This window comes from Rhipicephalus sanguineus, chromosome 8, assembly GCF_013339695.2.
Source record: "Rhipicephalus sanguineus isolate Rsan-2018 chromosome 8, BIME_Rsan_1.4, whole genome shotgun sequence".
In the NCBI taxonomy this organism is placed as follows: Eukaryota; Metazoa; Arthropoda; class Arachnida; order Ixodida; family Ixodidae; genus Rhipicephalus; species Rhipicephalus sanguineus.
Genome location: NC_051183.1, coordinates 111,196,167 through 111,212,202, shown reverse-complemented (window position 1 = coordinate 111,212,202; position 16,036 = coordinate 111,196,167). Strand labels below are relative to the sequence as shown.

Genomic DNA, 16,036 nt, shown 5'->3' with positions numbered 1-16,036 from the left:
AGCAAGAAATCTTCTTTACTACAAAAAAATAAGGCAGCTTTTCACTAGTGATTGCAAGCCTGAAGGAAGCGCGGAGCTGGGTAGCCTTCACCGTTTCTCTTCTGGGTTCTCTCTCTTTCTTTCTTCTTCTCTTTTTCCGTTTCTTCTCTCTTTGTTTCTCTCTTTATTTGTATTTATTTCTCCTTCTCTCTTTACATATTTCTTTCTCGTTCTATTTCTCAGAAGGAATAAAACTTCAGTTGGCAGTGAGCGCCCGTCGTCGTGTGTTTCCTTCACTTCGACCCATACCTGCGCTGTTAATTCCTTCTTTAAAAACATGTACCAACTACAGCCCGCCTTTCACAGCTTGTTCAATTCTAATTCTCGCTTACTTCCTCTTTTTTTCTATCTTTATACGTGGTTTTGCCTGCGGTATGCCATCGACGACAGCATTCAATTGCACGGGCCCCTAAAGCGCTCTGCACTTATCACCATCAAGGCGTTCGAAGAACAAAAGAAAAACTTCTTGGCTCGAGCGCGCGCTCAGTATGGTACTAGATGGCTATACTATTCGTGCTTTGCCAAGCTACGGCAGCATACGATGACTGCATACGACTTAAAACAACACTAATAATGATTACAAGTTCAATGCAACATCCCGGAAAGAAAATACTATTGGGCGGCAAAAATGTACATTGTGTAAACACCAAACAGTTGCACACAAAATATTTTCTTTTGATTTTCCTTGGAGACCACTCAGATCATTAAAGTCCTAAACGTGCAGAGCGGATTACCACATGTGATATATCAATTTACAACGGGCAAATTTAGCATTTTCTGTGCGTAATTTTCGTTTTACGTCTTTCATATGAACGCTCGTCTGTTTCTATGCAATATTTCAAGAAAAGGCATGAAAATTTCGTCTTATTTAGAATCTCTCTTAGTCTGGAACTTGGAAGAGTTCTAGCGAATGTCAGGTTGTCGTGTTAAGACGCCTAACCGAAGTAAATCGCACGCATATCGAGCCATCAACGGTGCGCATTTGCCAACCGTTTGCACACTGTACATTGTGTAAAAAGCAAATTCTGTGATTGTTTCCTGTTACAATTAAAGGAGCTCCCACGTGACGCGCAGCATGTCGTTGTAGACATAGCCATCTCTTTTTAGGTCTCCTAGATTAAATGCCGTTACCCAAGCAACTTTGTTTCTTCTATGTTCTTTGTGATACGTTGTGAATGAGCGGCATGACTTGTGTATGAAGGTTTTATCTTCGTTCTTGTCAGGGTGTAGAATGGCAAACCTTATTTTATGCTCAAATGGCCACGGAATTTCATCGTCGTGTTCACCTTTGTTCAGCTTAAGCCTCATCTTAAGTAACACACTTTCTCCACTTTTTACCAGTAGAACGCCAGGTGATATGTTGTAACCACGAAGATAAACCTGTCCATGGACATATTCGCTCTCACCGTCTTTCAACGCCTTCTCTTCAAGTGACTCTATTCGTGGGACGAAAAAGCTGCAACGAGTTTGATTTTTTTCAGCGTATGCTAGTGCTTTCTTCTGCATGTCTGCCACCCTCTTCGTGCTTGCTGCAGCATCTTCTTTCGCACTTTCGATTGCGGCTCGAACTCGAGGAAGCTCTTCGTTCTGCTGCTTTATGTCAGCCATTTCGCTACGAAGCGATCCATGTATTGTGTTGATGCCGTCCAAGACGCGACGTGTCATTTGACTTATATCTTCAACAGGCGCAATGCCTTGGCTCACTGATTCTTTTAGAGAGTTCACGCTGCGAGAGACCTCACTTAGGCAGTCATTAAGGGGGCTGTTTTCTCCAAATGAACGCTCTAGAAGTGCCTTCATTTCACCTGCCTGCTCTAGCACTACTTTCCTCACACCTTCGAGTATTTCTGTTACAACAGCGTCCCCTGGCTTTCCCTCGCAATCCGTTGCTTGAGGTGCTGCAATGGCGTTGCATGAAGCTCTCAGATGTTCGCCAACGTCACGGCATAAAACCATCACCGAGCATCTTGGACAGGATGTGTAGTGGTATTCACATTCTCGGTGGAAGTGCTTGTGTACTTCTGCGGCAGCCATCATAAGTGGGCACCCGTGCCTTTGGTTCCAGCATTTAACCTGCATTGGCGAAAAAATCCACGCACCACAAGAGGTTAGAGCAATACACTTAATTACGACTTTCCCTACGCGAGACACTTGTATGCAGGGTGTTTTTTTTACACTAAAGGTTTTTTATAACAATCTATGATTATCACGCCCCAGTAATTTTCCAACACGTACTCTATTTCGAGGTGGAAATATGTTGCCGCAATTAAAATGACATTGACAATGCTAATTAACAAAACGCATTAACTATTCATTTATTCATTGAGGGCAGTTGTTTGTATTCGAAAGTTGTAGTACGTGGCAATATATGGCATAAACATTTTTTTCAGAAATCGCGATAGTTGCACTTAATTCGATATATTCATCATCGAACTTTAAGGGGAATTTGAAACTGACCGCTCCCGGTGCGCAGAAAGAGCGTCCCCTCTGTTACCTAAGGACGGACGTACACCTTATAAGCAAGTGAGAAAATTTGAATCAGGGCTCTACGAAGCAGGATATTGTCAAGAAAATCGGCAAATATTCTAAAACACACAAGTATACAGGTCATTGTTTTGCATGCGACATGTAGTGATCATCCGTTTTTTTTTTTCTTAAACTATGGGAGGAGCAAAAAAAAACTATTGCGCCTGCCTGCAAGAAAGGCGCTGCATAGCTGCCCCTGAGTTCTATGCTTCAGAGTTTAAAAAAAAGGTTAATATTGCGGCTTTCTTGAGCACAGCTCCAAAGATACAGAGAGATGCACCACACTCAAAGGTAAGTCGATTCGCTGGCGCAACTGAGATGAATTTCCGCTTTCACTAAAAGGTACGGCCACTACGTAGCTTCACTCAAATTTTGTCGAACAATTAAGGCATCTAAAACTAAGGCCACTTCACCTTGGCGAAGTGGAGGGTATACGAACGGCAAAGCAGTGAGTGTGTTTTCATTGGGTGTATCTTGTGTTCCGCGGGATGCCGCCGACTTCGTGTGTTGGATACACTTGCCTTCACTCACCCTTGTCACTCAATTGCGTACTCACTCTCATTGGAGTGCGGCGCAGGTGGAGGGGGGGGGGGGGAGCTGCTGCCCTCTCTGATCATATAAGGAGCGCGCGAAATGTTCTTTGTACGTTTATTCAGTCAGACCTGCCCGATCTATGTTTGAAGTGAAGGCTGTGGCTAAGCCGGTTTTCGACAATAATCGCAGCCGAAAAGCTCTTATGTTGCATTCTTAGGCTCGTATTCAAGATCAGAACTTATGTTTCGTGAAAAGTTGACTTATGAAAATACGAGAAAAGTAGAAGTTTGAAATAAGTATGTGATGTTTCAAAAAATATACTTAAGGTTCACTTACGAGAGTATAACTTTGCTGGGTAAGTTAAGCTCCTGGGAACGAAGTTATCGAAGTTTTCATACTTGTTTCATTAAAAAAAGCACCAGCAAATTATTGTAACTTTCGCGGAAAACTAAACGTAAATGTTCTTGTCCTTATCGATATATATTTCGTAAGAATGGAAATAAATATTTTCCGTGTTTGTCTGTTTTTCAGCCTTCGGCTGACCACAACAAATAGCCGCCGCTCAGCGGTCGTCGCTATAAAGTGAGCGTTACAACTCGCGGTTATTTTGTCGTGTACAAGCATGTTACTGTGGTGAGATATCGCGTGCAGTACGAGTGTTTTTTTCGTGACCTTATGTGCATTTCGATCCTTGGATTCTTTCTGTGCTTTTCAGCGTTTGGTGCAGGGTGTCGGAACGAAATGTTTTTCGTTTCGGTTTTAGTTTCGTTCCACCGCGAAAAGTTCCGTTTCGTTTCTGTTCCGGAACGAAAAAAAAAACGTTCCGTAACGGTTCGTAACGGTTTTTTTTCTTTGTATAAAAAAGAAAGTATGAAAAAAGTGAGGCAATTATTAAAAAAAAACATTGGATTTGTGATGTAGTTGCTTGCCCTCCTTTTAAGAAAGTGGGACAAGGGTAAAACACGTTCTTTAGAGGAGCTGAAGCAACTGTACCACGTATTCCTACCAACTAGCACAAACCAGTATTCATTTCAAGGTCATAGTATTTATTTTCTCACAAGATAAATACGAATTTTTTTTTTAGCTGGCTTAATTCTTTGTGTCAAGGGAGTGAGCACGATCTCAGAAGCAGCACGTCATTGAGTGTACTCTCTGATGTGCGAGACCGCTGTTCTGATAAAAAGTTCACTAGGCCTGCGTGAAACACGCAGCAAGTCACAGCAACAGCTAGAAGAGCGGACTTTGTAGAGCCCGTTGTTATCTCTTGGGGCAACTAATACAAGTAAACATGCAACGTACCCACTACGTCATAAATCGTCGCAATTTTTCTGAAGTAGCGAAGTTCCCACTATGCCATTTTTCTACATTCTTCGGAGAATCGCGGTACCCGCTACACATCTGTAAGGCATTATCTGCACTTTGTGCTGTGGCTGATAATGAAGAATTATGGCTGAGCACTTTGCAGTGGGTGGGAAGGAGTGTTGCGGAATGGGCGCCTCCATTCGATTCCGATTCCATTCCGGGGAACTAGAACTTGCCGCAATTCCATTCCTTTCCATTCCTCGGAATGAAAAAAACTTAACCCATTAGCACTCAGGGAATGGCCTGGCAGTCCGATTCCATTCCTTTAAGTCCTCAGCGTAGGAAAGGCATCTTGATAGTTTTATCGAGTTAAGAATGAACGCCCCCTAAAGCTGATGTCATCAAATGCATTAAGAACTGCAATAGTACGCAAAACACGTTGCCAAGGTCGAGGGATAGTAGCTTGGTGACATATCTCGTGCAGTACAACCACCCTACTAATTCCCATAGGGGCAGTTCTCCCGCTACCGATAGTATTTGCGTGGTCAACATGTTTGAACGAATGGTGGTGTTTCAATATTGTTTAAGCTTAAATCTGTTAATGCTAAAATGACGAAATAGCGTATTTTTATGCTGACAAAAGCGTCGTTGCATCGAATACGGAACACTGGGCCGCACTGCCCGTCAGCACCCACGCTTGTCAAGCGCGCCTCGCAAGCATGGATGGGGTGATGAGAACTTTCTGTGTTCGCCTGTGCGCAGGTATGCAATGTCTTCCTTGTCGCAAATGTTATTTACGTGTGTCAGGTACTAAACTGCTCGTGAGATAAAGATCAGGCTGTGCATAGAGTATTCGCCACTTTCGGGTGGGGGTATCAATGGGAACCAACGCGCAGGGGTAATTTGTTTCTCCCTTCGGTATCTGCTGGGATAATGCATTTGTTTGTACACTAACTTATGCCTCCGTTTGTAGTAGGCGCGTTGCTTATAAATGTACCGTGCTTGTAATCAGCTAAGCCATTTTAAAAATACTGCTTTAGTGTTAACTTGCGAGGCTATGACTTACTAACGTTTGAAGCTTGAAAAACAGCACGTAGACGAAAACGTCCTCTATTTTCGGAAAAAGACGTAATTCCATTCCCATTCCATTCCTCCGAGCGTTGTCCCCATTCCATTCCGAGGGCGCGAAAATGTGGAATGATTCCGGAGTCATTCCAATTCAGCAGTGGTAACTCCGCAACACTGGTGGGAAGCATTAAACCACACAATCTTTGCGCTATTAGCATTGTGTGATGAATGGTTGTTATTTTACTCTTCTGCCACGCTATATTACATATGTTAACGCGATTCCTTGCCCGTCATGACGCCTGTGTAGAGTATTTTTGCGATGGAGTTATAAGCACCAGCGTGACACTGTGGTGGAAGACCCGACTGCCACGCAGAGGGCACGGATCCTAGAAATTTGTTTCTCATTTATTTTTAAATGCGAAGCATTTCTTAGCGAACCTCTGGCACTTTGAGCGTTTCTATCTACGTATCTATCTATCTATCTATCTATCTAGCCGCCTACGTCTGGGTGCTCTCATGATCGCCTCCTTAACTTGGTGTAGGCCAAAATTGGCATGGGAGGGTAAGAGGATTTGACGAATATGATTGCCGGGTCATGACATGAATAACGTTAAAATCTTGTCGCGTACGTCGTCATCCCTTTCCACTATACACGTGTGGCACATACCCATTTACCACAGACCGCAGTGTACGGGTATGCGCCACAGGTGATTGACAGTTTATATCTACCCAGGAACGGCGAGAACAGACATTGGTAACTTAAATGCGAGAGCGTTAAGGAAAAGCAACATCGGCAGCGTTGACTCAACGAATGGAAAGAATGAAAATTAGGATCCCAGCAGGAATCGAACCCAAGCATTCTGCGTGGCAATCAGGCATTCTACCAGTGAGCCACGCCAGGTCTATAAACTGGTTTAGAAAAACAGCCTACGCAGGCGTAATATCGGTGCAACGTCCACTATGGTTGTGGTGCCGGCTATCTAATTTTACAAGAAAGCAATAAACACTACATGATGCTCCTACGATGTGTACTCCTGCGATGCAGGCGTCATATCAGATTTACGTCTGTAGTTCCAGAGTTGGCTCCGGTTTTATAGCAGTCTAATAAACATTACGTTTGTATTCCTATGATTCAGCAAGCTATATTGAAGCATTGCTCGACCCGTAGGAATACATTAACGAAAGTTACATATTATATCCGCATCACCGCACTGTATAGAGCACTTCGTCCACCCGAACGACGCAGTGTCCTCTTCATTTCCTACGAGGCTGGGCGATGGCCTCATGCTGACAGAGAATGATGCCAGATTGATTGACAGCCGCTTTGTAGACTAGGCAAAGTGAGGAGAGGGAGAGAGGGCTTTCTAGGTGTGCATTGCGCACAATGCGGCTGTATTCCGCTCTTTGAAAAGACGGCTATATTAGCAAGGCATCCCAACGAGAGTACAAGACTCATCATAGAGGCCGCAGCAATCGCTGAAGGTGGCTCTGTTAGTAAGCCTTCGATAGCTTTGACTGATAAAGAACTTGCTTTCTTGCACCTACACATGCGCTAGGTTGCTTTTTGACAGGCTGTTCCCGTTTTGGTGCTTTAGAGTGCTTGATCATGTTGGCTTCGTGTTTCGGAGGGGGCGTCGATCATTTATCATATGCGGTTTTTATCGCATGTCGTTTTTTCATAAATTGCCTGTTGTTCGCAATAAAATTTTAGTTGGAAGTCAGCGCTCGTCTTCGTTGCTCTCTGTCTCGTGTCTTACTTTGCGCTGTTAGCACAATTTAAAAAAAAAATGGAATACCAACTAGCCCGTACCCAGACCTTGCTCCCAGCCTCGACGTCCTTTGCCTCACCAACGCGAAGGGTGGCTTCAGGTTCCGACATGTCGCCGGCTCTGTCACCAGACAATTTGTCGACGAAATGACCGAGGCCTCCACGACTTCCAACAGCTCTACTATACCACATACTTCACTACACATGGACCCCTCGTCACCACGGTCAGGACCGGATCCTGTAACAAGTCACGACCAGCTGCTGGTGCTCACTGATCACGGTGATGATGCACTTGTTCAAGAACTGTCAAGAACTTCTTGCACACATGTACACGGGTTCGTGAAACGTGCGTGCGTTCTCGGGACACGTATAAGCACTACATATCAGCTTACCGCTTCTGGTGTAGGTAATACCCACGTTGCCATTGGCAGCGCTACCCAACCGTAAGCAACTGGTTATATAACACATACGCCGCTCTTTAACATATATATGTGTGCCTATAAAATATATACAAATCTTTAGCGTCATTTTGTAACGTGTCGCTCAGTAAAAAAAGCTACGCAACAGTCACCTACCCGCCGCATGCTTTGCATAACATCGACTCCCACGGCACGTGGGATCTGCCGAATTTTTTCTTATACCACGCGATAGCGGTCATGTACACCGGCGGCCGCGGACAACTATGGAGCCAAAATCGGCTGTTGTGATCTCATAATAGCTTTCGCTGTAGCAAACTTCAGCGCCGACAGTGCCCTCTCCACTTTGGCCTGCTTGACAGGCGCGCAAAAGTCCACTTGCGTTAATATAAACATCTCTGGTTGCCACTGTTCTCGTTTTTCGCAGAATTTCAACATATCTTTGCTTTGGATTTCGTGTCTGAGGTACGCGCTAATACTATACCCTGAGATATGCTCACATTGCATGAGCTCAGTTGTTCCGGATTGCGAAATTTTCTCGTGAACCGAAAAACGATTGAAAAAATTTCGGTTTCACTCCGGAACGAAATAATAAATAACGTTTCGGTTACGTTTTCATTCCGGTCAAAAATATCGTTTTTTTTCGTTTTTCGTTTTCGGTTTTCGTTCCGTTCCGACACTCTGGTTTGGTGTACTTCGCTAACTTCTTTTCATTTTCTGAGCGCCCCTGTGCGTTCCCTTTTTTCTCAAAGGGCCCCTGACAGCCGATTTTTCGTTTGTGACATTTATATTGTAATAAGTAGGTCCTCGTCTTGTAATCATGGAATGACACCGTAAATCCTCCAACGTGATGACTAATTATTCCTAGCAACGTTAATTATGGCCATTTTTAGTGTAGGTTCCAAACGCGCGCCAAAAGAGGATAAAAAACTAGCGCGGCGCCGCGGCGCTAGTTTCCACAGTGCACCACGCATATTAGATGTGAAGTATCTTATAGCGGAGTTCTGTCCGGTGGTGGTGGTATGCGGCATGACCACCCTTACTGTGCATGCGCAAGCCCTCTCCACAAACCTCCTATCCCTCTCCACTCCCCCTCTCACATCCCCCTCTCCACTTCCAATTCATCCCTCTCTCATTTCCCTCCCCCCTCTCCCTTTTCCCTCTCTCCCCTTTCACTCTCGACCATTCCCACTCCTCTTTCCCCCTCCCCTCTCCACTTCCTCTCTTATGTTTCCCTCTCTCCACTCCCCTCTCAAACGCGGGCTCTACATGCCGAAGCGCTGCTTCGCATCGCCTCACGTCCCCTTTAGGGGGAGATGGTGTGATTTTCTTCTGTCTGTGACGTCGACAACACTTGATTTACCTCTGAAACGTCACTCCCCTTTCCCCTCCACTTCCCATTCCTCTTCCCTCTCCCCTTTCCCTCTCTCCCTCTCTCCTTTCCCTATCATATTTCCCCCTCCCCTCTCGACTTCCCATCTCCTGTTTCCCTCTCTCCACTCCACCTCTGAAACGCGGGCTCTACATGCCGAAGCGCTGCTTCCCATCGCCTCATGTGCCCTTTAGCGGGAGATGGTGTGATTTTTTTCTGTCTGTGATGTCGACAACACTTGCTTGACCTCTGCAACGTCACAAGGGGCCTACGTCTACGTCATACTAGTGGTTATGTTGATAGGAGGTCTAAATTCACATGAGCATTCAGGCTTACTTTAAAAGCAAATCAAAATATCTTAAATGCAACGCTCGCCACTCATAATCGGTCAGAAGTGCCCCCGCATGCTGGACTATCAAACAACACAAGCATCTCGAGTTTCCAAATTCGGTGTCAGGGGTCCTTTAATAAGGGAGTATTACCATATGGAAGGAGCCACGCAACGAAAATAATACAAAAAAATTTCACCATCTCCCACTAAAGGGAACCATGTGGGGATGCGAGGGAGCGCATGGGTCGGCTTAAAGTTCGGTTTATCACGGGTACCTTGCCCGTTGTTAACGTGTCCTGGCATGTCGAGCACACCACGAATTCACTGCAGTTGCTGTTGCTCGTTAGTCGCCCCGAACTCTTGTTGGAGCACGCCACGCGGGTTCATCGCGCGTCTGCAGAACCTCGTTCCCCGACGCTATAACGTGATTGCTGAGAGAGTTTAAGGGTGAGAGGCCACAGCGTCTTACCCAGCCCCTTACACAGGCCCGAACGCGCTAGCGCGTGCCAGCACACGCGGTTTTGTCTGCGCTACGCCAAGCTAGGACAGCATACGGCAGCACGGGCCCCTAAAATGCTCTGCGCGTATCATCATCAAGGCGGTGGAAGAGCAAGACGAAGAAGACTTTTCATTGGCGCGAGCGTGCGCTCAATATGTTACAGATGGCTATGGTAGGCTTTTAAAGCGGACGGTCGCCAGTGGAACTACGGACAAAGCCCAGCGCAAAAGCTGCTTCGCATCTAAAACATTTGAGAGGTGACCGTCGTTTACTTGCTCCATTACGCAGTTTATTTGGGCCTCCACAGATCTTCTGCAGACGCAGGCGGCCAATACATGTAGTTGGGCGCCTGGAGCAGTTCTACGGACACACGCTGCCATCCATTTCTAGTGAAAGCCTGCGTCTACCCAACTGCTGCGGGCGCTGAATTAAAACTGTTCTTTTTTTGAAGCAAGCGAGAGAACCAGAAATCAAATATAGTTCACGCATGTCATCGGCATCCCGGGCCAGAACGGGGTGACCGCGTACCGTTGCCCTTTGGACCCAGCGGCAGGATTCGCAAGAGGCGTAGCACCGCTGACTTGGAAAAGCGACATCACGACAGGAATCCCGCGTCGTTATAACCTTATGTGGGATTTTGCCGACCTCCGAGAACTGGACGTAACGGCTTCGCGTAATGATATACTTCATCCTGTTTAATTTCTTCCACACGGCCAGCAAAACCGAGGAAGTCTGCGAGACTGCCACAGTAGTCGGCCATTTTTCTTTTTTCGGAAAACAGCGAAAGTCGCCCTTAAGGTGACAAGTAGCTGTACTTTACTTTCCGGGAGTTAAGTGCGGATTTATGTTTACCTTACGTGCAAAATTATTCTGAGAAATTGTTAAGCGCCTAGTGGTTACTTAAGTGATAAGTTAAGGGTAAGATTCGTTTGTGATTACGGGCCTTAGTTCTGCTCACTTGTCACCTATACCCCCGGAAACACGGAGACCAACGGCAAGCCCTTGTGAGAAGCAAGTCATTGCGCTTCATTTCGATATTTGCTGCCTTTGCAACTCGACCAACCATGGGTGGTGCTGCGGTTTAACTTGTTCCCCCCTATTGGAGAGGCCTCCGCACGCCTATGCTTACTTTTACAATGGATTCCAATGCAAGCGTAAAACTGTGTAGCATGTAATCGCCAATAAGCAGTCTCTCGCGGAATCAGAACCCTTAAAGCGGAACTCGGTATTTTTTTCGACGCTTACTGTGCCGCGCAACTCGCGTCAAAAAATAAAAAAAAGATCCACGCGTATCCATAAAGTGAATGATGATTAGAGGGCGAGGCACTGGGGATTGTTTGATAACCGTGAATCTCGCGTTTGTCGTTTAGCCATTTTGCCGCCGCTTCCCGCGCCCTCGCCTCCAGAGTAGTAGCTTGTCGTTGGCGTCCCCGTTGAGCTGTCGTATGCAGTGCCTTACGTTCGTTTTCATCCATGGCAGAAAGAGAATATGTGGTCCTGCAACGCGCTTACATACGCATTTGCACCGCAGCGTCCTCTCGAGCATTTTCACTATAGCGTTCATAGCGCTGTAATATGCTTGATTCATGGACGCTTAATGTGGGTATTTTTATGGTGTTTTGACATTTGTAATTTTTGCCAGAAAGAGAATATGTGTTATGAAACGTATCTCCACGAAGTGAATGATGATGAGTGGGCGAAGCTAGGTCCTAAGTTCCATAACGTCTAGGTTGTAGTCGCCGGCTAAAAGGTTTTTATATAGGGTTTGCGCTTGTAGAATATTTATATAGTTCTGTCACAATCATGACTGATATTAGTGCACTGTTCAACGTTTCTTTCTGTCTCACATATGTTACCCGAGCGTTGCCCCATATATTGTAAACTGAGTCACAAAAAGTGCCATGAGAGAGTCGACGACAACGCTCGGTCCTTATCCATAACGTGTACGTTGAAGTCGCCGACTAGAATAAAGGGTTTGCGCTTCTAGGTGTCCTATATTGTTTTGTCACAATTATGATTGTTGTTCGTCTATCGTAAACTTTTTTTTATTGACATACACCCATGTTTCGAATATAGCAACGGTTTTCTAACCATCATGACGGCAGAGACTGGGCGTTGTTGACAAAGCTAGGTCCTAAGGTCCATAATTTCTACTTCGAAATCCCCGACTAGTATAAAAAGGTTTGTGCTTCTGGGTGTTTTATATTGCTCTCTAACAAATATGATTATATTAGTATATTGTTAAATCTTTTTCAAGGGATTTTGCACTGTGCTGTGCCGTGAGCACGGACACCGCGCAACGAACAAGCCTAGGTGCACGGAGTAAGATAAGAAAGGAGCGCAGACTCCGCCGCCGCCCAGCGCATTCGCTCGGAACAAATTGTGCAACGCAGACGCGGCGTTCTAACTCGTTCTTTTGCTCTTCTCCACTCCCCTTCACGCTTTGGCACATGATTTCTCCTCTCCTTGCGCTTATCACAACGCGTAGCGCCATCTGTCGAGGCGCATGGGAATCACTCAACGCCTTGGCTCAGGAGCGCACGCGGTGACTGGCGGAGGCCTGCGACGGCGGCGGCGGGGAACGGCCCGCGGGAAGCACACGACAAAACGGGCGGCAAGTAGACGCTAGAACGCGCCGAAGCGTTACCGTGTGCCATTGCTATAACAACGACAGAGGGAATCCCCGCCCGCGGCTCCGCTCGACGACGGAGTTTCTGCTCCGCCACTTTTCTCCATCCGTAGCGCTATCTCTCGAGCACGTTGTGAAGAAAGATCTGGCGTTGCACAATGTGTCCCTTCCCGACTAGCGGAGTCGGCGCTCCCGTCTTATCTTACTCCGTGCCTAGGTGTTTCGTCCCTAAAAGAAAACCAAGTTAACGTCCGAAATAGGACTGATGTCGGTATCACGCGATTGCGGTCAGCGTTGTCTAGCACCATTGGCCACATGAAAACGTGCGCGTAAGATACTCCACTATTTGTCTCAGTTACACGTTCGTTGACCTGGTATCACCTCGCCTATTCAAATAGCCTTATTGCCCACACTGAGGAACCGAATATACGACTACTTTCAACGCTGGCTTACCTCTCGTGTCAGTAGCTTTTCAGCAGGGAAGTCTCTCCAGTCAGCGTCCTCTTCCGGGTAGCTTTCACCATCAATCGGACAAGTGTACCCTCCGGCCGTTTTACACTGTTCGTAACAGGAAGAACACGCTACGTGGCCGCATGAGAGGTGAGCGACTGTCTTGCGTACGAGTCCACATACACTGCACAGCCTATTTCTTGGCAAGGGCTTCACAAAGTGCAGAGGCTTCCAGTCTAAATCTTCTGTGAAGCCTACCAGTGTGTATTGCTGGCTGCGGACGCCATCATTCAATGGAGCTGTCCTCTCCGATGGATAGAGTAGAAGTGGGGGCGTTTCACTCCTGAAACGATTATGCTTATCTTGCGTTTTCGACGAGCCGTGGCCTCTATCTGAGCACTATCGGCGACACGTTGGGGACAGGCAAATTTGAAAAAATCAGCTTCCCTCAGCGCCAGTGTCAAGAACATGCCGCGGCGCCTTTGATAAGGAAGCGACTACAGTTAACAAAACAGAGCCTGCTAATTTCTGTCAATTGTCTGTACCCTTCGCCGCGTTGTGAATCGTTTGAACGCGTAGCTCACCACTGAAAAATTGTTATAGAGGGTTTAATTACATGAAATCCATCGCGACGTATTCACTGCTGATGAATGTAGTTTTCTTTGTATGTATGTAGCTGTCCTCATTTTTTATGACAGCTTACGTGGGTCAAACGACAAAAGCTGTACCCTTTGTTATAGGCTATTTTACGAATGGGTTTCGGTGCCACCATGATAAGCTGCTGAGCTTGCAGTTGTGTATCTAACAACTATGCAAACAGTGTTACGGTTGACGCATGCCCATGAATATGGTCGGCTTGGTGCATTCGACTTATCATAATAATAATAATAATATCTGGGGTTTAACGTCCCAAAACCACCATATGATTATGGGAGACGCCGTAGTGGAGGGTTCCGGAGATTTCGACCACCTGGGGTTCTTTAACGTGCACCTAAATCTAAGTACACGGGCCTCAGACATTTTCGCCTCCATCGAAAATGCAGCCGCCGCGGCCGGGATTCGATCCCGCGACCTTCGGGTCAGCAGCCGAGCGCCATAACCACTAGACCACCGTGGCGGGGCCATTCGACTTATCATGACCCTATTAATTCATTTTACGATAATAAAAAAAAAGCAGTCGTTCAACAGCCGCAAGTTTCGGCGCACATGTCTGATAGGTAAAATCGACTATTTCTGGTCATTTCAATGCAGCACACAAACTCTTACATATGTACTCCTATGACTCCACCGGCTAGCGCCAACCGTTGCTCGTTCTCGCTGTAATACGCAAACGAACGTTCTTCAGAATTCGTTTCGATAAAAGGGACGCCTGTGCTGTAACATTAGTGCTCGTGCTAAGTCAGACAATGAGCCACCCGTTAGACAGCACTGTAGTCAGTGTCCCTCGTAAGCTCACTATGTGCACACTAATCACATTATACGACGACGTCAATCCACCTCGTACGACTTGGCTCAAAGCCTGTAATAAATAAATGCTTGCCTACTGTGTCGCGTGAAATCTGTTCCTACAATGTGTGAGATCTCCCGGAATTATTTTCTGGGACGAAGCTATTGACTCCAGGCCTACTGCTCTGCTGATTCATTTGAAACATCACTAAAACACCTCCATGCGGTACGAACGATAGTATGTAATTTTATCATTTAAGTAGGTAAGGCGTAAGAAACTAGAGTTAGAAGATTGACGCAGCAATGCAGCATCTATACTTCAGTTATGATTTTCATGCTTTTACTCAGACATGATTTCACTGGGAAACAGACTCTATTGAATTACACCGCTGTAAATATGCATCAGGGTTTAAAAAATACATATTAGGTGGAAGTACAGTCCCATGCGTAACAAAATCTTGTTTTTTTTTTCACATCCAAATTGTATACACGGCTATTTACGAGGATTTGGAGTCTGTTGATAAAATACACCGGAATTTCTTTTCTTTGTGTCATACCGCTCTTTGCAAGAAAGCATGAAATCTTTTCCCAAGCCATCCGAATCGTTCTTAGCAATCTTCTTAGCACACTTCGTTCTTCGTTCTTAGAATCGTTCTTAGCAATCTTCTCGCGGATTGCAACGGCTGTGGTTGTGTACCGCGCTTTGCGCAAGCGCCGATTCTCGGCAAAACTAGCAAGCAAACTGCTAGAGAGTTCTTGGAAGCCTTCCATATAAAAAAGAAAGGGTCTGACTGTGTCAGTGACACAACGATAACTCTGTATTCCTCTGAAATGCGCTTTCTTGATAACATGTTATCTTCAGCATGTCCTTCCATGTTATACGTCCGCTCTTCATGCATGTGTGGAAAATGTCTTTTCTCTGCACCTTTCTGAGAGTGTCGTTAAGCAGTTGGTAGTCGGCGCCTCACGTTCCTCTATTCTCTACGCCCCTTTTTCACGAAATGTGTTTTGAGCCACAGTCAGGTGTACCTAAGCGATGTAAGCACGAACTCGCCGAAAAAGAAGTCGCTTGGGTCGAAGCCAAGTCAAGCAAGGACCAGCTAGGTGGCCACCAGTCACGCAACGCTGTCAACCAGCCTTCCGTGAATTAGTGGAAGCTGCGCAATTTTTTTTTCTTTGTCAATGTATTTGTCCTGCCGCACCCCTATCTAGAAGCTTTCTCCACCTCGCGTGGTTTAGCACTGCTTCCAGCATTGGAGGCAGTGCTAAACCCTCGGTCAACCAGCCTTTGAGCAAGCTACGACGTCATGAAAAGCGTCATGTGACGTCACTTTATGGGACGCCATTTTGACGCCTTGATTACGCCCAATTTTTGGAGAGGTGACGTCATGATGACGTCAAATGGTGACGCCATCACGTGATGATCTTTCGCATAACTCACGAAGTCGCCGACTAAGGGGGACGCCGATGGTCGGTTTTCGCGTTTCATGAAGCATCTTAGACTTTAGCCTGATAAAGTAACAGACACTGCACGCGCCCAACTTAACATTGAGAAATGAGCGCGTAGGGTGTGAGAGAGTGTGTGTATCGTCCCTTGCTTTTTCTTCGGCTCTTGATTTTCTTGCGTTCTCCGTGTAGCCAAACGAAGTAACAGAT

General features: G+C 46.1%; 1 protein-coding gene across 1 annotated transcript in view; it reads right to left on the bottom strand.

The window, feature by feature from the left end:
* Nucleotides 1–670: 670 nt before the first annotated feature.
* The window catches only part of LOC119402307 (uncharacterized), a 68,351-nt gene continuing 52,985 nt past the window's right edge, over nucleotides 671–16,036 (bottom strand). Inside the window, exon 2 of the mRNA XM_037669459.2 lies at nucleotides 671–2,112. Coding sequence (XP_037525387.2) covers nucleotides 1,087–2,076 — 990 coding nt within the window. The 5' untranslated portion in view covers nucleotides 2,077–2,112 and the 3' untranslated portion in view covers nucleotides 671–1,086. The remainder of the gene's footprint in view (nucleotides 2,113–16,036) is intronic.